Source organism: Balaenoptera borealis (assembly GCF_965194805.1).
Source record: "Balaenoptera borealis genome assembly, chromosome: 1".
NCBI classification, from domain to species: Eukaryota; Metazoa; Chordata; class Mammalia; order Artiodactyla; family Balaenopteridae; genus Balaenoptera; species Balaenoptera borealis.
Window position 1 is genome coordinate 2,468,187 of NC_138860.1, and position 20,052 is coordinate 2,488,238.

The window sequence follows — 20,052 nt, forward strand, 5'->3', positions numbered from 1 at the left end:
CTCTCTGCAGAGGCTCAGATTCAGGGAGGGCACCTGCTCCGTGACACTAAGAAGCTCATGCAAAGACACAGAGGTGTATTCAGAGAATGACGTGTGGTTTGAATGGCTGAGAATAAAGTACAAGGGATTAGGGGTGAAGGGCAATGGTAAGAGTTGAAGTAGAAGGTTGAGCAGGGACCAAATCATTGGGCTTTTAAAGTTATATTTGAATTTTATTTTGTAGGTAATGGGAGTTGCATTAGTTAGGATGAGGCTGCAAAAACAGGAAACCCAAATAAGTAGCTTTTAAAACAAAAGGGTTATTTCTGTCTGTGTAAAAGAAGTCAGGAAGTAGGCAGTCCAGGGTTTGATATAGAGCTCCCTGTTATCAGGGATCCAGGCTCCTTCCAAAAAGTCCTACTCCATCCCTAGGGTGTGGCCTTTGTCCTCATGGTCCAAAATAGCTGCCAGAGCTCCAGCCGTCACTTGCATTTATCCAATTGGACATCTACATTGGCACTTCAATCTCAACTTTCCCAGAAAATACGCTGATTCCTACCCCCAAACCAGTTCTTCTGTTTTGTTCTTTAGCTTCCCATTTCACTAGAGGAAAGAGCAGTGAAATGAGGCTGTGAGGGAGGTGCAGGAGACTCTGAAGCTGAGGAGAGAGAGTTCAGAAAACAGCAGAAGAGTGATTTACAGGGGAGCAGTGACCAGTCATCTAAATGCTGCACAGAGCTCAAGTTGCACGTGCTCTGCAGGTTGACTTTTATTAGAGGTGCCAGTGAGGCTGGTGACCTTGGTGATGATGTGTCTGCACTTGTTTTGCAGAGCAGAGCCCTGTTCAGTGTTGAAGCTCATGGCAGCCCTGACCAATGTGGCCTCCATCACATGAACCCAGTGTGCGGATCCCCCCCACCCAACACCTACTCATCCCCCCGTAAGGTAACCTAGACGTGAAGAGATAGAACAGAAGCCAGAGGCTTCCAAGAGGAGGGCTGGGGGCATCTTTTAAAAATTTCTTTTTCATATGAGAGAGATGCTGAAGGCAGAGGGAAGTCGGGGATGTGCTGCAGGGAGGTCCCTGGGGAGATGTGGAAGCTGCATCCAGGATACAGGTGTGGCACTGGCCCCAAGGAGCAGGAAGGACACCTGTTTCTCTGAGGCCAGACCTAAACAAGGGCTTAAATGAAGAAAAGTTTGCAGCTGGTGGCAAATGAGGCCACAAACTAAGACAAAAATATTACCAGTAGAGCTAACTTAGATGACGAAAGCCACAGTTGGTTCTTAGTTCTCATTTATGGAGGCCTTTCGTTCCATGCAATGTGTGTGCAATTTTCAATTTTCATACACATTTTTTGGGCTCGTGGCTTGTGGGATCTTAGTTCTCTGACCAGGGATCGAACCTGGGCCCATGGCAGTGAAAGCACCAGGTCCTAACCACTGGACCACCAGGGAATTCCCCACATTATTTTAATTCTCACAAATATCTAAGTTAACTATATACAGTCAAAACATATATCAATTGAAATTTACATGCAATAATGTGTCACATGTTTCACATGGTTTCACGTGCATTATCTAGTTTGATTTTTCTAGCTATTGTTGACGATATCCCCTCATTTTACAGGTCAAGAAGCCAAGGGTCAGAGAGGTAAAGTAATCTGAGTGGCAAGCAGATTGTATGACTTTAGATTCCCAAAGGAGGCGTTATTTTAATGAGTCAAATCTGAAAACAGGTTTGAACTACAGGGCATTTTAAACAGCTGCTGTGTCACCAGTAAGGAAGCATTCCCTCTGCCTGAACTGGAGGGCAGAGCTCTGACACCACCAGTGTCGTGTGGGTGTTGGAAGGGCTGCACGTCCTCAAAGTCGGGCAGCAGGCCAGGACTAGAGGCCCCGAGATTTCATTTCATTTCATTTCATTTGAGATGAAATGAGATTCCTTCAGGATGCTCGCCTTGGAATCTTGTGTGACTGAATCTGAACTTTCTACAATCCTTTTTCTTATTATTTTAGTTCAATAGTATTTTATTTTTATTCTTTTAAACTGAAGTGTAGTTGATTTACAATATCATGTTAGTTTCAGGTGTATAGATTCCTTTTTCTTGTCTTCCATCAAAAAGCATAGACGATCTGAAGTTCTAAAAAATTTTAATCATATTAAAGCAAAATGGAGATTAGTTCTGCTCTCCCTCAGAGATCATTTGTCACTGCTTTCTCCTGATTTTTAATAGACTCCAGTGGGTCCAGTACAAAAGGACTCACTGTTTCATCTTGTGGTTATTTCTAGGGATTAAATCATAATCCTCAGCCTTCATAAAGTAAGATGTGTCATTACAGAGAGCCTGTAAATGCACGATCGCGGTTTGTCAACACTGGCTAGGGCTCTGCAGCGTTTTGGAGAGTGGTTTTAGGTGATGCAATTTAGTAGCTTACGTTTATGAAGCATAATCCTGTGCCCGGCTCGATGCTAAGCACTTTGCATGCACTATCTAATTTAATCCTCATGACAACTCTTTAGGGTAGGTGGCATTAACATCTGCAATTCCCAGATGAGGAAGCTGAGGTCCCCAGAAGTGACTTTCCCTGCTGGTCAGCTGTGGGCAGGATCTGAAGAGAGAAGCACCATGTCAGTGTAATATATAAAAGACCCAAATCCCTCTTGTGTAACCCGGACGTGGCTCACAGGTGGCCCTTGATTCTGTGGAGTATTATTCCTGTGGTTGGAATGGAATCGGGAGCTTTGTACAGAGCAAGAAGAAGAGGGAAGTGTGGCTAGCGACCTGTGACGGTCCTCTGTGCCAGGCACTGGGGAGACAGGGTGACATAGATGAGGCCCCTCTCCATCTTGGGTTCACAGCCTGGGGCGGTGTCTGGTCTTTAGGTCACACACTGTCTGCTTCTAGTTAATTCATAATTGTAACTTTAATGACACTTAATTGTTGTAATAGAATTTATTGTTTTTTTCCCTCATTTTTAACCATTTAAAGCATTCTCTCATGGTTGGCCATTGAGAGCTTTTCCAGTTTGGGGCCTACAAACTTTTTGGATGCCACTGAAATATTTTCTAAGAATAAAGTTTTGTAGTGTAGTAACTAGGTCAAAGAATATGAATCTCTTTACGGTTCTTTCAATACATTATCATATTGCTTTCTAGAGGGGTTTGATATTTACTCAACAAATATGTATTAAGCGTCTTTTATATATTGGGCCTTACACTAAGCAGTAGGGATACACCGTGAATGGGTGTGGTCCTTGCCCTCAAGAAGCTTACCAGCTGCCGTCACTAGAAATGCGTACTTTTAATTCTGATGCAAAATCACTAGCACCAAAATTAAAAAACATTTTCTTCACTTGTACCTCTTTTTTTTTTCACACTTGCATTTAATGGCTGGGTTTTACATTCTATTTTTATCTGAATTATTTTTGTGTGTATATGAATTCTTTATTGCGTGAAAGTCCCTTTGCCCATTTTTACATTTTATTTATTTTCTTCTTCTATTTATAAACTTATTTGCCTTATAACACTGAAAGAGATCTTTACATCTTGTCACACTTAATGTATTTTTTTAGTTAGTTTACTACATTTTATTTTTGTTATTTTGAACTATACGCAAGTTTAAAATTTTTATGTAGTTGTCAGTCTTCCTTTGCCATACCTTCTTTTGCTTCTAGACTTGATCATTTCCCCATAGATCTGATAAGTACAATATTCTTTTTTTCTGATAGTTGCTCTATAACTTAATTTTAATAAATTTTAGCATGATTTTTAAAGTGAGCTTTAGAATGAGTACTTCATCATCCACTCAATTTTTCTATATAGTTGGGGGTCCATTTCGGTTTCTCTATCCTACTGAATACATTTCCATTATCTGCACTTTTTGCTGTTTAAAAAATATAGTTGCTTTATATTTGCTGGACTAGAGTCCCTCTCACAGATCTGGTTATTTTTCAGCATGTTTTTTTATTGTTTTTTCATGCTTCAAAATCTTACTGTAATATTTATAGAAAGTAAGTTATATCTCACGACGTGGGCTTTGGAATTCTAGTTACACCGCCTGCTAGTTGTCTGATTTCTCACCTCATTCCCTCATCTGTAAACTGGGGAATCATATTAATATTTACCTCGTAAGATATTCAGGATTAACTGAAAAAATTCCACGTAAGACATTTAGCGCACTTCCCATCACCAGGCTTTGCACAGGAAATCCTAGAAAAGGGTGAATGATTCTGGTTCACTGGGGGGCAAACAGCCATTTCTGCACCGACAAGTCCTGCTGTGAGGCGGACGGACTGCGCTCACCTTGCACCGAGGCTGGACAAGCGCGCCGCGGCCCGCTTCCTAGTCCAAGCCCACCCGAGCGCGCCCCGGCCGCCCAGAGCCCGCGCCCCCTGCGCGGCTATGGCCGCGCCCAGCTCAGTGAGCGCAGCCCGGAGGGCGGGCCCGTTGCCTAGGAGATGCGAGCTCGGATCCGCGCTACGGGCGCGCACTTCCGGGAGGACGTGCTTGCGCGGCGCCCGGCAGCCAATCAGAGGGCGGGGCGCGCGTTCAAACCGCTGGCCGGCGGCGGAGGCGTGAGCGGCGCGGGAAGGCCTGGGGCCTGCGAGGTGGGGTCTGCGAGGTAGGGGTTGCGGCCTGGGGGCGGCGCGTCGGTGCGGGCAGCGGCGGGCGGGCGGGCGGGGGGGGGGGTGCCGAGCGGCTCGGGAGTCCGGGCGGGGCAGGGGTCGCCCAGGGGGACGGGGCGGGGGTCCCCCAGGAGGGACAGGGGCGGGACCGGGCCTCGCCTTCCGCGCCGCTGCCCCCGCCGGGGCCGCCTTCGGGGCGCGTCGCTGTCCCGGTCCCGGGATCTGGGCCCCTCTTCCCGCCGGTCTCAAAACGACCCCCTCCCCGTTCCCCCCCGCAAAACAAAGAGCCATCTCGCTCCGTGTAAGTAGCAGCAGGTTTTCAGCTGCGGTTGAAGGTCCGCAATCTCTTCTTGCCTTTGTATTTGCTTCCGTAACAGGAAGATTCCCTGCTTTTAGTTAAAAGGTGACGGGAGATGCTTAGGTCCTGGCGAAGTTTCCGGTAATGATTGTTAGTGATTTAGAACTTTCAAAGGCTTACTTGAAAATGAACCTCTGTTATTTTGTTCCTCCAGAGCCGTAATCTCTGGGGTCGACTTTAAAAATACAACAGCCAGTTGCTGGATTAGCAGGAAGAGTCTATGTGGGAGCAGCAGAGAACTGCAGCTCAGGGCGAGCTCGCTGGAGCAGAAAGGGTGAACCAGCCCAGAGCAGAGGAGAGGCGCTTGTCTGTCCCGGCACCTCCCAGGTAGTGTGGGCTCCGTGAGACCACCCACGGAGTCACAGGAATGTTTTGTTTCATATAAGTTCTATTTGTGCTATACTGTAGCCTATGAAGTGTGCAATAGTATTGTGTCTAAAAAAACAATGTATATACCTTCATTAAAAACACTTTAATGGTAAAAATGCTAACCATCATCAGAGCCTTCAGTGCGTCCTATTAGTAACATCAAAGACCGCTGATCACAGATCACCATAACAAGTAGGGGGCTAATGAAAAAGTTTGAAATATTGTGAGAATTACCAAAACGTGACGCAGACATGAAGTGAGCCGATGCAGTTGGGAAAATGGCTCTGACTTGCTGATGCAGGGTTGCCACAAACCTTTAGTTTGTAAAAAGCGCAGTATCTGTATGGGGCAGCCAAGAGCCTAACACAGGTCTGCCTGTGTGAAGAGAAGGAGGGAATTGAACGACAGTGCGGGTGGTGATCACCTCCTACTGGCTGAGCTGCGCATTTTCTCATTGGCTGGGCGGTTGCTATAGGCGACGAGGAAACCTTTCTTCCTCTTCGCTCTGGGATGTGAAATAGCTTCTTCCTGCAGAGTCTGTAAAACATGGCAAGGGATAAAGCATGAGAGCTGCTCTTTAGATCCCCCAGTTCTATTTTAAATGAGGTTTCCTTTATTTACTTTCACAATGAAATATGTGTCAATGATCAGGTGTCATCTTACAAGTTCGAATCAGGCATGCAAACGTAAAGACTTGTTTACATCAGTATAACCGGTTTGATTCAGCGTTGACCAGAAGCCAGACCTCTTAGCTGTCACCGCAGTTCTCTTTTCCCTTAAACGTGAGTGCTGGATCGCTACTGTTGACACACAGTTACATACGTTCCTGTCCACTTTGTTGTCTAACTGCTAGAGGGCAGGCTGTCTACTTAACTAATCTTGCGTAATTCTTCTCAGCACAAGCAATTAGTTTACAGCACTTATCATGTTTATCGTCTCTGCTACTTATTTGGGAATAATCTGTCTGTGACACCTCTCAAACTCATCTCTCTGAGGCATTCTTGCATGTAACGTGCATTCAGCAGGTGCAGAAATGCTTCACTCCGGTCTTTAACTTTGGTGCTGGAGTGTCCCCGTTAGTCCCCCTCCCTGCTCCCCAAGCTGGGGGTACTTTAAAAAAAAAATCTCTGCTGACATGTTCTCTTTTCTAACATTTACCCTCTAAACCGTTTTTAAGTGTACATCCTTAAATATATTCATATTGTTGTGTGGTCATCACTACCATCCGTCCCCGTAAGTCTTGTCATCTCGTAAATCTGAAACTCTATACCTATTAAACATTAACTCTCTGTTATGCCCTCCCCCAGATCCTGGCAACTTTCTGTCTTTATGATTTTAACTACTCTATGTACTTGATATAAGTGATGTCATATGTTATTTGTCTTTTTGTGACTGGCTTATTTCACTTAGCATAATGTCCTCAAGGTTCATCCATATTGTAGCATATTGCAAAATTTCTTTACTTTTAAAAGATGAATAATATTCCATTGTATGAATATACCACATTTTGGTAAGCCATTCATTGGTCAGTGGACACTTGGGTTGCTTCCCCATTTTAGCTATTGTGGATAATGCTGCTATGAACATGAGCATAAACATATCTCTTCGAGACCCTGCTTTCATTTCTTTTGGGTATATACCCAGAAGTGGAATTGCTAGGTCATGTGGTAATTTTAATTTTTTGAGGAATGTCCATACTGTTTTTCATAGTGGCTGTACCATTTTGCATCAACAGTACACAAGGGTACCAGTTTCTTCACATCCTTGTCAACACTGTTTTTTTTTTTTTTTGATAGTAGCCATTCTAATGAGCTAGTGATGTGGCATCTCATTACAGTTTTGATTTGCTTTTCCCTAATGATTAGTGATGTTGAGCATCTTTTTATGTGCTTCTTGGCCATTCTTATGTCTTTGACATGTGCTTTTTTTTTTTCTTTTTTCTTTTTTTGGCTGTGCCACACAGCATGCGGGATCTTCGTTCCCTGACCAGGGATCGAACCCGTGCCCCCTGCAGTGGAAGTGCGAAGTCTTAACCACTGGACCACCAGGGAAGCCCCCGACATGTGCTTTTTACATCTTTAAAGTCACCTGGCACATTTGGCCTGATATAAGTGTTATCTGCGCATTCCTTCTAGACTAAGGAAATGAAAACAGGGGTCTTGTCTTTGAAAATCCGTAGTATCCATCAGAGGGCCTGGCACCTCATGGGAGCTCAGCTGAGTAATGATTGTAAGTAATGACTAAGCTCTTTGAGGTCAGAGGTTTGTCTGAAGCAGCTTGGGAACAATATCTGAGCTGGAGGTCATGACCTACTCTGATGTATTGCTCTGAGCAGTTACTTTCACCATGGAAGGTTCTCATGTTTTTACAGCCTATTCGTAGTCTGTGCCATCTAAATCTTATTTATTTATTTATTTAATTTTAGCAGATAAGTTTGGAAACTGATGCATAAGGAATGGCCGGAAGTTAAATGAACGTCCAGAGAAGAGCTTAAAGTTTCTTCAGCAACATCCTTTCTAAAAATAACTTGCTGCCACAATGTCAGTTTACACTGCACCTAGTAGAAATGACAGCAATATCCTTGGTATCCCTTCTTCCCCAAAGAGTTCATCGCTGCCTGTCCTCCCCCACGGTAGCAGGCTGAAGCTGCATTCAAAGTCGGATACGTCGGAATGTGAAAATGATGATCCGCTATTGATATCTGCAAGTAAAACCAGAGACATAAATAGCACTTACGTTATCTCTGCCTGTAAAAAAACGGAAGATACACCCCTTCCCCCTAACCCTGTGGGTAGGTTGACACTTCAGAGGAGAGTGACAAGGAGCAAAGAATCCTCTCTGCTTGGTCGTGAGTTGGGAGACACAACTGCGAAAACAGCAGAAACACGTCTTGCGTTACAACGTCGGGCTAAGACAGATTCTGTGGAAAAGTGGAAAACAGCGCAGAAAGTGGGAGGTAAAGGAGAAAACAGTTGTGCTTCACCAGAAACTAGTATAAATGTAAAGACTGTAAATAATGATAGAAACTTTCTTGTCACACCTTCTGTACCTTTAGCTGCAGACCCAAAAGACCCTGAAGTGAAGGCTGGTGGAAAATACAAAGAAACGCTTTCTGCTGTCAGTGGGGCAGACGAAAATGTTGCCCTTAAGTCCCTAAGTGATAGACCACCCGCTGGTTCCCAGAGTCAGACTGAAGCTGTTAGATCAGGACGCTTGGCAACAAAACCTATTCAGAGCAAGTTGGATATCAGAGTGTCAGGAACAGGAAGCTTACATCACAGAAGTGCTGGGAAGGATGGTGCGAAACTTGCACCTAAATTTGAAAGCTTAGAGAAAAGAACACCTTCGAAGTGTGTTACAGAGCACAGATCGACACCAAAGCGTGGCATTCCTCAGTTTAAGAGCCCAGCTGCGTCAGTTCTGAAAAACAGGATGCCTACCCTTCAAGTGAAACAAAGGCCGAAAAGTTCTCTTCTCGCAAATAAAAGGGAACGGTCACGAGAAAATCCATTCCTTCTTGAAGAAGAACCTGCACTTCGGAGAACCTCTACAGAAACAGACCCCCTAAAAGTGGAAAACAGTCAAGTGACGGTGGCAGTCAGAGTCAGGCCTTTCAGCACGCGGTACGTTCCCCTTTCTGTCTAAGGCCAGGCTGGTGGCGTGGAGCGTGTCCAGTTCCTCTCTGCCTTTGGGAAGTCAGCGTGTTCATGCATCTTCAAACTGGCTGGTGATTCTTTTATATAGACAGAACTTCTCGGTTCAGTTGTAGTATGTGGATTATTTTTGATGATTGGCTGTAAAATTAAAAAATCGAAATCACCGTATTTTGCAAACGTAAGTTTCTCTGGATATACTGCTTTTTAAAAGTCTGAATGACTTCAGTCTAATGCAGTCTGCTTTCAAATCTGTAATGTACGGTGGGATCTCTACCTTTCCCTTGGAAAGAGCCACAACAGGTCACTCGTTCCCCAAAGAGGTCCTTCCAAAACCCTTTCCAGAGTGGTGGTCACCCCCTCATCATCTCTGCTACGTGGTGGTTATACGCTCACTCATTTATTACATTTGATTTTGATGGCAAAAAAAAATCTCTCCCCCAAAGTGCTTGTGGGTGAGACACTCACAGATTGCGGGTTGCGCTGAAAAAGACGACCTGCCCAGTGTGAATGTGGCATCTGGTTATCTTTACATACTTGGAGAGATGACTGTGAAGACTTCACAGAGTCAGTAGTTTTTAACTCTGTTGTGGACCTAAGTGAGTTAGAGAAGGGTATGGTGACCCTGCAATGCAGACGGACCTCTGGTTTGAACCTAAACGGCCAGCAGTTAAGGCAAGTTCCACAGGGCTGTGAGCCTTTTAGCTGAAAATGTGGGGTCAGTGATAAGGGGAGAGAACTCAGTACCAAAGAGCCTCAAGACTGTGCGGGGAAGAGGGGCAGAAGGGACAAGCCCAGGACGGGCGGCTGCCCTGGAGAGGATGGAGCGAGGGACCACGTGCTGAGTCCAGACTCGGCAGGCGCGCCTGTAGCAGGGCCGCGGTGGGGGATGAGGGAGGTGGTTTCCGCAGTAGTTTCTGATCTAAAGCAGAGATGGGGGCAGAAGGAGAGATCTGGGGCCAGACAAGGACTGATAATGTTCTTCTGCAGCTCTAGAGCCAGTGAAAGGTTTCCTACTAAGTCTTAGATGGAAGAAGGATGGACCCAAAGAGATAATTTAAAGGAGGAGGGACCTTTGGATTCATAGAAACGTAACTAGTAGCCCAAAGACGCTTATGGTTCACACTTGTATCTAACTGAGTTTGTTGAAATTGTGTTTCTTACCAGCTTTATATAGATTTGTACCTCCAAAATTTCTTTATAATATATTCAAACAAGTTTCCAGGTTTGAACTGCAGAGACAGGTAGATTATAGTAGGCAGGATGAGAAAAGGGAGGGCTTAAGAGAAAAAGGAAAAAGATGGAAAATCCTGTAAAAGTAGGGGGCATTCTTCCAGACAAGCAATCTGGAGCTCCATTTTCCCTTTGAGCAGTGGCACTGGAGCTGCAGGAAATAGATTTTGGAAACCCACTATTATTACGTGTGCTGGTCTGCATTTTCCACATAAAACTGAAGAATCATCTTGCCCTGGAGGAATGTTGTATTTAACTAGTTTGAGGTCCTTATTATATTCTGTGGGAATAATACTCAGAATAATTATAGTAACGATATTTTTCTCTGCGCTTCTTTTTAAAGAGAGAAGAGTGAAGAAACATCCCAGGTGGTCTTCCTGAACGGGGAAGAAATAGCTGTGGAACATCCCAGCATGAGACAGGTGTACAGTTTTGTTTACGATCTTTCCTTCTGGTCCGTTGATGAGTGTCACCCCCGCTTCGCGAGCCAGACGGCCGTGTACGAGGCACTGGCAGCCCCGCTCCTGGAACAGGCCTTCGAAGGCTTCAACACCTGTCTCTTTGCTTATGGTCAGACTGGCTCTGGAAAGTCCTATACGTAAGTTGTATCATAAATCCGATTATCCAGAAATGTTTGCATTTTTTGTGAGGAGCAGCATAGTTTGATAGAAAGAATATCGTTTTGCAACTGCACAGCTGTGGGCTCAAATCCCACCATTTTACATACTCGTTCTGCAGACTTGGGCAAGTTACTTCGTCTCTGGGTTTCTGTTTATGCGTGAGATATTGTTTCGTTGGCCCCATTTTACTATGAACTCTTTCTTGTGTAAACCGAAGCCCAGAGAGGTTAATTGGAAGTATTGTTGTGAGAATTACAAGCAAGTCATCTGATCAACGGTATGGTAATAATACCTGTCCTAGAAGGAAATACTCAGATTTTAATAGTAGCTAACACTTATTAAGTTTTTACTGTATTCCAGGCCCTGTGCTAAAGGCTCTGAATTAGATAGTTCTTATTTATTCCCATTTTACAGAAGAGGAAATTGAGGTTTACTTTCTCCCCAAAGAACTTAAAAACCTAATTAGTTTTACGTCCTCCCTATTTATAATGTATTTTCCAGGATGATGGGATTTAGTGAAGAACCAGGAATAATTCCAAGATTCTGTGACGGTCTTTATGCTGAAATAGCCAAAAAACAAACCCAAGAGGTATGTTCTCATAGTATCCGTAAGCCTTCTTATTAGACTAGAAAACGGTCAAATCAAGTTAAAGTCAGAGTCGTGGCCACTAAGGAACTACTCAGCAGAAGATGTTGTAATTTCTGGTCGCTCTCCTTTAGGACAGTGGTATGGGGGACGGGGGCTCCAGACTCAGAGGCGGTTCCTCCTGGTGGACAGGGATGGAGGGTCCTCTCTTCCGCCTTCTCTACCCAATCACCTCCGTGGGTGCGGGGTGCACGTGGCCCGGTAGTTACGCCCCGTCGTGCGTGTCTGCAGCAGGGCGGCGGCACGGCCTTCCCTAAGGACGGCAGGCGTCAGCGTTAGGACGGCAGCAGTAGGAGAGAGAGGAGTGACCTGCAGATTCAGCCCGGAGTGGTGGTCACAGCCTCGCTCGTGCCCCGCACTGCCCCAGCGCTGGGTGCCCACGCCCTCTCACCTGGTCCTAGTGTGGCCAGCTGTTTGCCGGGCAGCCTGTTAGACCAGTTTTTCCCTGTTAGACCAGTTTTTCCGAAACTTGCTTGAGGATAAGAGCCCCTAGGAATGTGTGTGGGGGTGTACTTGCTGAAAAGCTTCTGGAGATTCTGATTCAGTTGGTTTAGACGGTAGCCTGGGAGTTTATAATTTTCATACTTTTCCTCTAGTGATTCTTATGATGAGGGGACTTGGGAAAATATTGTGCTGTACTTGGGAGCACGGAGTCAAAAGACCCGGTACCTGTAGTGAAGAGAGTGTGATGGAGAAACGGGCCAGTACACCGTCGAGTACAGTCAGTGAGATGCTAAATAAAGTGAAGTAAATACTCGGTTAGGATGAGAGCGGCGGCTATGGGGACATGTAAGCTGGGGGCACGGGGTCCTTGGAGGAGGCGTGGCCCGTGGGTTAGGCCCCTCTGTTTAGCATCTGTTTCGTTTAAAGGTGGTGGAAGCCAGGGAGGGAGAGCAGGTGAAGGCGAGGGGTCTCTGGAGTGATCCCGGGTCTGGGGTGCTCCAGTTGTGGGGAACGACTTTGTCAGGGAGAGGAACACATGAGCTGGTTAATAGCGTGGACTTCGGAGATGGCTTGAGCTGGAATCCAGGTTCCATCCCTTTGTTGGAAGCGTGACCTCGAGCGATGTGCTTAACTCCTCTGAGTGCTTCGGCACCGAGACTGGGGATGAGGGGGATGCTCTCCTAGGTTTGCCGTGAGTGTGAAGTGTGTTCGTCTGCGTGGAAGGCTTTGAACAGTGCCCGGCACATAGGGAGCCCAGCGAAGGGACTGCGGTTTTGTCCGTTTGGGATTATTCAGGGTGGTGGAAGATAACAGCATGTGGGTGGGGGTCACGGAGGGGGGTATAGCCACAGACGCCAGGCGCCTCGAAGGAGCAGACAAGGTATGCTCCTCTGCGACGTGACCGCCCGCCGTTCGCAGCTCCCCTCCCGCGGCATGTTCCTCTCCAAGGGCCCCCGGAAGCCCCGTAACACAGTACACTGTTTTATATATAATAGACATTAATGCATGTTTCTTGAATTCTGAGCCCCAATACCTGTATCCACAGCCCTTGTAAATAACCTGTAATGCATGGGTTCACCTGTACCGGATCTCTACCTGGAAGTGCTTTGTTCCTCTCCCGGGACGCTAACTGTATCCTTCTGTCTGTGTTACTCAAGTGCTGTGTTGCATCTCCAATTAGACTGTGAGTTCTCTGAGGAAGAAGCCTGTCCAGTTCACCTCAGGTTCTCCCACAGCACCTAGAAGAGTGCTGTGTGCCTGGTAGGCCCAATAAATATTTGGTGAATTGAACCTACATCTCTTTGATCTCCCTTGAAGCTTCTAGTTTCGTTAGCGCTGGGTGCTTGCTGACTCACTTTGGGCCTGTGGGTGAAATTTATTTCTCTAACAAGGAAACATGCCCTAACTCAAAAAAGCTACATGGAAGCAAATTTTCCCTTTTTGGCCTTTATACCTTGTCTTTCAGAGTCAAAAGGAGGAGAAGCTCAGCTCTGCTGAGTCTGGTGATTGTTTTTTGCCGCAATCAGGAAAAAAAGCTCTGATTTAAGATCCTCACTTAGCAGATCAAGTGTTCGCCCACAGGGTCCAGCCCGCTGCGTTCCTCATGCCTCACATCCTTTTCTCCTCCTTTCCCGGCCTCTCTGGCACCCGCATCTCCCCCTTCTGATTGGTCGTATTATTTAGGGTCATGATTTCTCATTTTGGTTCTTAATTTTCTATTGCTCTGTCTTATCTGTTGGAGGGTATGTTATGTTTCTCTGAGATGGAAACTCGTGGGCGAGAACCTTGCCATATACTTCTGTATATCCTTCTCATATAGTCCAAAGCCATGCACATACTAAGGTGAATTGAATTAGGTGGATTTCCTAGAAGTTAGTAAGAAACGCAAGGACTTTTGTTGTTGAAATTAGAAATTTTCCTATATTGAGATAAAATTCACATAACATAAAATTGACCATCTTAAAATATAAAATTCAGTGGCATTTAGTACATTTATAATGTTGTGCAACCACCACCTCTATCTGGGTCTAAAAAAATTTTCATCACCCTCAAAGGAGACCATCCATGTACCATTAAGTAGTTACAACCCATTTCCCTCCCCTCAGCCCCTACTTTCTGCCTCTGTGGCTTTACCTATTCTGGACGCTTCCTGTAAATGGAATGTCATGCAGCATGAGGTTCATTAGTGTTACAGCATGTATTGACACTTCATTCCTTTTTATGGCTGAGTAATATGCCGTTGCATATATGTGCCACATCTTCTTTATCAGTTGATGGGCATTTAGGCTGTTTCCATCTTTTGGCTTTTGTAATACTGTTGCTATTACAATACACAGTTGTACAGTTGTGTACAGTTTTTATTTGAGTAATTTAAAAAAATATTTATTTATTTATTTGGCTATGTCGGGTCTTAGTTGCGGCACGCGGGATCTTTCCTTGCGGCGCGTGGACTCTCTCTTGTGGTGTGCGGGCTTCTCTCTCGGTGTGGCGTGGGGGCTCCAGAGCGCGCAGGCTCAGTAGTTGCGGCGTTGGCTTAGCTGCCCCGTGGCAACTAAGTGGGATCTTAGTGGGATCTTAGTTCCCCGACCAGGGATCGAACCCATGTCCCCTGCGTTGGAAGGTGGATTTTTAACCACTGGACCACCAGGGAAGTCCCTATTTGAGTAATTTTTAATTTGAATTTATTTGTAATTCTTTTGAGTAGATAGGAGTGAAATTGCTGGGTTATACAGTAATTCTGTGCTAAACCTTTTGAGGAACTGCCCACTCTTTTCCACGACATTTGCACCATTTAACATTCCCAGCAGCAACACTGGAGGGTTCCGATTTCTCCACATCCTCATCAGCGTTTGTTGTTTTCCGTTTCCTTGATTACAGCCATCCTAGTGGGTGTGAAGTGGTTTCTTACTGTGGCTTTGATTTGCATTTCCCTACTGACTTGTGATGTTGGACACCTTTCCATGTGCTTGTTGACTGTTTGTGTATCTTTTTTGGAGAAATGTCTGTTTAGTCCTTTGCCTATTTTTTAATTGGTTGTTTGTCTTTCTGTTGTTGAATTGTAAGAGTTCTTTATATATTCTGGTTACTAGACTGTTATCAGATATGATTTGTAAAAAATGCAAGGACTTTTCAAATAAATTGTATGCTGTGTTTCTGTTCCTGCTAGGTCAGCTATCACCTTGAAATGAGCTTCTTTGAAGTATATAATGAAAAAATTCACGACCTTCTGGTTTGTAAAGGTGACAATGGGCAGAGGAAGCAAACAGTAAGATTTAAAAACTTATTTGTTTTTAATTTCTGTTTTTATTGATGCATATAATTATATTAGTTCTCAAGATGCATATAATTATATTAGTTCTCAAGATGATATATAGCTTAATTACTAAAATACATATGTTGAGATCTACAGTCTAACTACATTGCTATTTACTAAATAAGATGAACATTATTGTTAGTGGACATTAAACTAGTTATTAACTGTAACCTCATTTTACTTAAGCAAGTATTATGTAAAAGTTAAAGATAAAACATTCCAAGATTTAGTTGGACCACTATGTCAAATACCAAATTCCTAAAGTCTGCAAAGCCAAAAAAGAATAAAAGTTTAAAAAACTGTATTGTTATTGTAGAATATGTATTTCACTCGATTATTTAGCAAATTGATATCTTATAGCTAATATTTTCTGTGAAGTAGAGAGTTTCACAAAGGCATAAACTTTTTAAACAACTGCTATTAGAATTAAAAATATTTGACTTTGAAAAGGGCTGTGGAGAGCGAGAAGCTAAAATCTGAAGAGGTCACTTGACTTGCTCAAGGTCATGCAGTTTGCTTTTGGCAACATCAAGAGACTCATACAAAACTTGGCATTTCCTTCTATGTCTTCTACGTGTTTTTAAATTTCTGCTCACAAAGTTTAAAATGTATAATGTAAACGGAAAAAAATGTTAACTGTCTGAAATTTATTGCATGTATTTTAGAAAGCTATTTAAAAGCATATAAACAATAGCTATGGCAGGACTTAGGAATAAAAAACTAGTAAGATATTTGATGTTATGGTATATTGTCAAATACTGTGCAGATGTGAACAGTTTCTGGTCTTGAGGCAGTTTCCTAGTGCCTTACAGATGTGTTTCTGTGAGGACCTTTATATTTATTTGCGGGTAGAGACAAATCTCTTTACCGTAGACTCAAAATATAGAAAAAAAGGTCATTTGAAATTCTCTTTCATGTGAAGTATTTGCCTTGCTGTTAATGTGGCTCATGTTTGCCCACAGCTGAGAGTGCGGGAGCACCCGGCCTCCGGCCCCTACGTCGAGGGCCTGTCCACGTGAGTGTGTGCGGCCAGGGCCCGTGACCGCCGAGCTCTCGGCGGCCTCCCCAGCCGTGAAGCGCTGCCTCACTTAGTCTTCTCCCCTTAATCTTATCCTGTTAAATGTTCCTCCTCTTTCCAAATAGAGTGTTAGCTGCTTGTTGTTATATTTGTTTATATCTCTCACGGCACCTGTGAAGTGCCTTGCGTAGAGCATTAATTATACTGTGTATGAAATATTTGACCTTCCTCCCTTTCCCCCGCTAAGCCATTAAGTTAAGCCTTCCCTCTCGAGCCACTTTTTTTATCTGTTACTTTAAGCTGAGGAGGCGAGAAGGTGCTGAGCTCAATGTTTAGAGTTGGAAATATGCTGAGAGTCATTTATTTGGCTTTCAACTCCAAATGCTTTCTTTATATATATATATATATATATATATATATATATATATATATATATATATATATATACTTTTTAAAAAAAATTTGTTTATTTTACTTATTTATTTTTGGTCTGTTGCTGCGCGCGGGCTTTCTCTAATTGCGGCGAGCGGGGGCTACTCTTCGCTGCGGTGCCCAGGCTTCTCATTGCGGTGGCCTCTCTTGTTGCGGAGCACAGGCTCTAGGAGCAGCAGGCTTCAGTAGTTGCTGCACGTGGGCTTCAGAAGTTGCGGCACGTGGACTCAGTAGTTGTGGCGCACGGGCCCAGTTGCTCCGCGGCATGTGGGATCTTCCCAGACCAGGGCTCGAACCCGTGTCCCCTGCATTGGCAGGCAGATTCTTAACCATTGCGCCACCAGGGAAGTCCCAAATGCTTTCTTAAAGGAAAAGAAAAGTGGCTAGAAAAAATTCAGCTCCACTTAGTAAATCTGGGATTGTGCTGAGACCCATACACACGCACACTACCACACCCATATATATGTGTACTTATACATATACCTGTACCTCTACCTATGCCTAAACACACGCATATATACAGGTACCTATACCTATGCCTTTGCCTATACATATGGGTTAAAGTTTATCTTTTGGTCTCACGATTTAGACTTGGATAGTACAATGTTAAGATGCTAAGGTGCTTCATTATATTAAGAAAAATCATACTTCTTAAAATTTGTTAAAATGAAAACTATTTTATTATCTACCTTTTAGAATGGAGAAAATGAAAGATTCTGTAAGAATCAGTGTAATAATATCTATGGATTATTCCACTGTGGTACTCATGGAGTAATTATGTGGTTGAAAGGTGGCTGATGTTTTATGAGTACAGGAGTGTGATCATGAGTAAAACTGATTTTGTCCTTTGCTTTTGTGAAATAGGAATGTTGTCAGCTCTTACTCTGATATCCAGGTAAGGTCCGTTGTAATTGAGCTTCTCTCCACTAGATAGAAAGATCAGAGTCATAAATATTCATAAGAATATTTCCCCTTACTGGCTGTTTGCATAAATAAAAGGTTAATTTATAAGGAACTGTAAACTTTAAGCAAAAGAATTACTCTTATAAACTAAAAATTTAAATCGATCATCATGTCAGTTTAGAGTTATAGAAATAGCCTTTTAAAGGTATTGTTTCCTCATTCAAATTTCTGTGACAGAAAAAAAAATAGACAATGGGAATGCAAATTCTTAAATCAGCATGTATTAGTATTTTTATTTTATAAACTGATTATAAATGTGTGTATATATGTGCTTACTTTACTTTGTTGTTCTTTACTTTGCTCCGGTGAGTGCCTGTCTGCAGACCTGACCTCCTTCTCTCCTTTCTCACTAGATTTGGCTGGAACTGGGAAATAAGAGGAAGGCAACTGCGGCCACTGGCATGAACGATAAAAGCTCCCGCTCTCACTCAGTGTTCACCCTGGTGATGACCCAGACCAAGGTACTGTGTTGTTGATTAATTTCTTAGGTTAGATAGTCACTATATTCAAGTTTCATGTTTTCCTTATTTTCTTCTTTATTTTTTTATTTTTATCATCTTTATTGGGGTATAATTGCTTTACAATGTTGTGTTAGTTTCTGCTGTATAACAAAGTGAATCAACTATACGTATACATATATCCCCATATCCCCTCCCTCTTGCGTCTCCCTCCCTCCCACCCTCCCTATCCCACACCTCTAGGTGGTCACAAAGCACCGAGCTGATCTCCCGGTGCTATGCGGCTGCTTCCCACTAGCTATCTATTTTACATTTGGTAGTGTATATATGTCCATGCCACTCTCTTACCTCTTTAAATCAAAGGTAAAAGTCCAATCATATAAATATATAACATAATTGGATTTTAGGACATATACACAGTAACGCTGAGTGACTTCTGGCATACAGGAGTATGTTTTTCTCACTTTTAAAAATCAATAACGTGATTATTAACTTATCATGATATTGATATTGTCATATCAATACATGGTAATATATTATCAATAATACATGATAATTGTACAGTATTTGAAAAAACATATCAGAAAGTAAAAGATTTTAATTAGATTTTTTTTTTTTTTTTAAAGATCAAATTTATAGAGAGAATGTTTTGCTTATCTCTTTTAAATTTTATTTATTTATTTATTTATGGCTGTGTTGGTTCTTCGTTTCTGTGCGAGGGCTTTCTCCAGTTGTGGCAAGTGGGGGCCACTCTTCATCGCAGTGCACGGGCCTCTCACCATCGCGGCCTCTCTTGTTGCGGAGCACAGGCTCCAGACACGCAGGCTCAGTAATTGTGGCTCACGGGCCCAGCTGCTCCGTGGCATGTGGGATCTTCCGGGACCAGGGCTCGAACCCGTGTCCCCCCGCATTGGCAGGCGGATTCTTAACCACTGCGCCACCAGAGAAGCCCCCAGAAAGTAAAAGATTTTAAATAATTCAGCCGTAGGGTTCCACTGCTCAAACAAAACCCCTCTAAAGAGTTTGGTACCTGGTCTGGGAAGATCCCACATGCCACAGAGCAACTAGGCCCATGAGCCACAACTACTGAGCCTGCGGGTCTGGAACCTGTGCTCCATAACAAAAGAGGCCACGATAGTGAGAGGCCCGTGTACTGTGATGAAGAGTGGCCCCCGCCTGCCGCAACTAGAGAAAGCCCTCGCACAGAAACGAAAACCCAACACAGCCAAAAAATAAATTAAAAAAAATAAATAAATAAAAAAAAGTTTGGTATATAATCTTTCATTTGTTTTACAATCATGTAAACAAATTTACAAAATCTGCAACAACTTTATACTATTAAAATTACTTGCAAAATATTATTATTCACAGCTACATAATTTTCCTTTGACTGTTAAAATTCCTCAAAGTTTTCTCTGCTGTTGGACATTTATGTTGCTTTTAAATGCTTTGCTACTTCAGGGCTGGATGAACAGCACCTTTGTACATTAAGCCTTTTTTCTATCTGTGGCCGTTTCCTTAATATAATTGCGTAGTTATGGGTTTAGCCCTTTAAAGTCATTCCTTTTATTTTGCGTAGTCTGAGCACTGCTCAATATGTTCTTATAAATTGTCACAGATTCAAGAAGGGATAGCTTCAAAAATAAGTGAGTGGTTTGTAATCTTGTCGTAACTTTCCATTTTGCAGACTTACATTGATGGCAAGTCGTAAAAGAACTTATGAAGTGTTATTTTAATGTCCTTTTGTCCCAGACAGAATTTGTGGAAGGGGAAGAGCTGGATCACAGAATTCGGAGCCGCATAAACCTGGTGGACCTGGCGGGCAGTGAGCGCTGTTCCGAGACCCAGCCGAGCGGGGAGCGGCTGAAGGTAAGGGTGAGCCCTCACGCTGGGAGCGCAGGCCTGGGCACTGTTTTTAGGAGATGACTGGCTAAGCA

At 43.5% G+C, this 20,052-nt stretch overlaps 1 protein-coding gene across 7 annotated transcripts in view; it reads left to right on the top strand.

Annotated features, from left to right (window-relative positions):
* Positions 1 to 4,484: 4,484 nt before the first annotated feature.
* The window catches only part of KIF14 (kinesin family member 14), a 51,886-nt gene continuing 36,318 nt past the window's right edge, over positions 4,485 to 20,052 (top strand). For 2 of the 7 annotated variants that reach the window (XR_014245177.1, XM_082393973.1), the window contains exons 1-10: positions 4,485 to 4,604; positions 5,121 to 5,293; positions 7,761 to 8,958; positions 10,565 to 10,819; positions 11,343 to 11,430; positions 15,098 to 15,196; positions 16,207 to 16,259; positions 17,559 to 17,589; positions 18,011 to 18,118; positions 19,868 to 19,984. Coding sequence is in view for 6 of the 7 variants with exons in the window: in XM_082393973.1 (XP_082250099.1) it covers positions 7,874 to 8,958; positions 10,565 to 10,819; positions 11,343 to 11,430; positions 15,098 to 15,196; positions 16,207 to 16,259; positions 17,559 to 17,589; positions 18,011 to 18,118; positions 19,868 to 19,984 (1,836 nt within the window). In the remaining variant the exon portion in view is untranslated. Of the gene's footprint in view, positions 4,605 to 5,120; positions 5,294 to 5,986; positions 6,118 to 7,760; positions 8,959 to 10,564; positions 10,820 to 11,342; positions 11,431 to 15,097; positions 15,197 to 16,206; positions 16,260 to 17,558; positions 17,590 to 18,010; positions 18,119 to 19,867; positions 19,985 to 20,052 lie in introns of all 7 variants that reach the window. The other 5 variants (XM_082393976.1, XM_082393978.1, XM_082393975.1 and 2 more) reach the window with 5 other exon arrangements.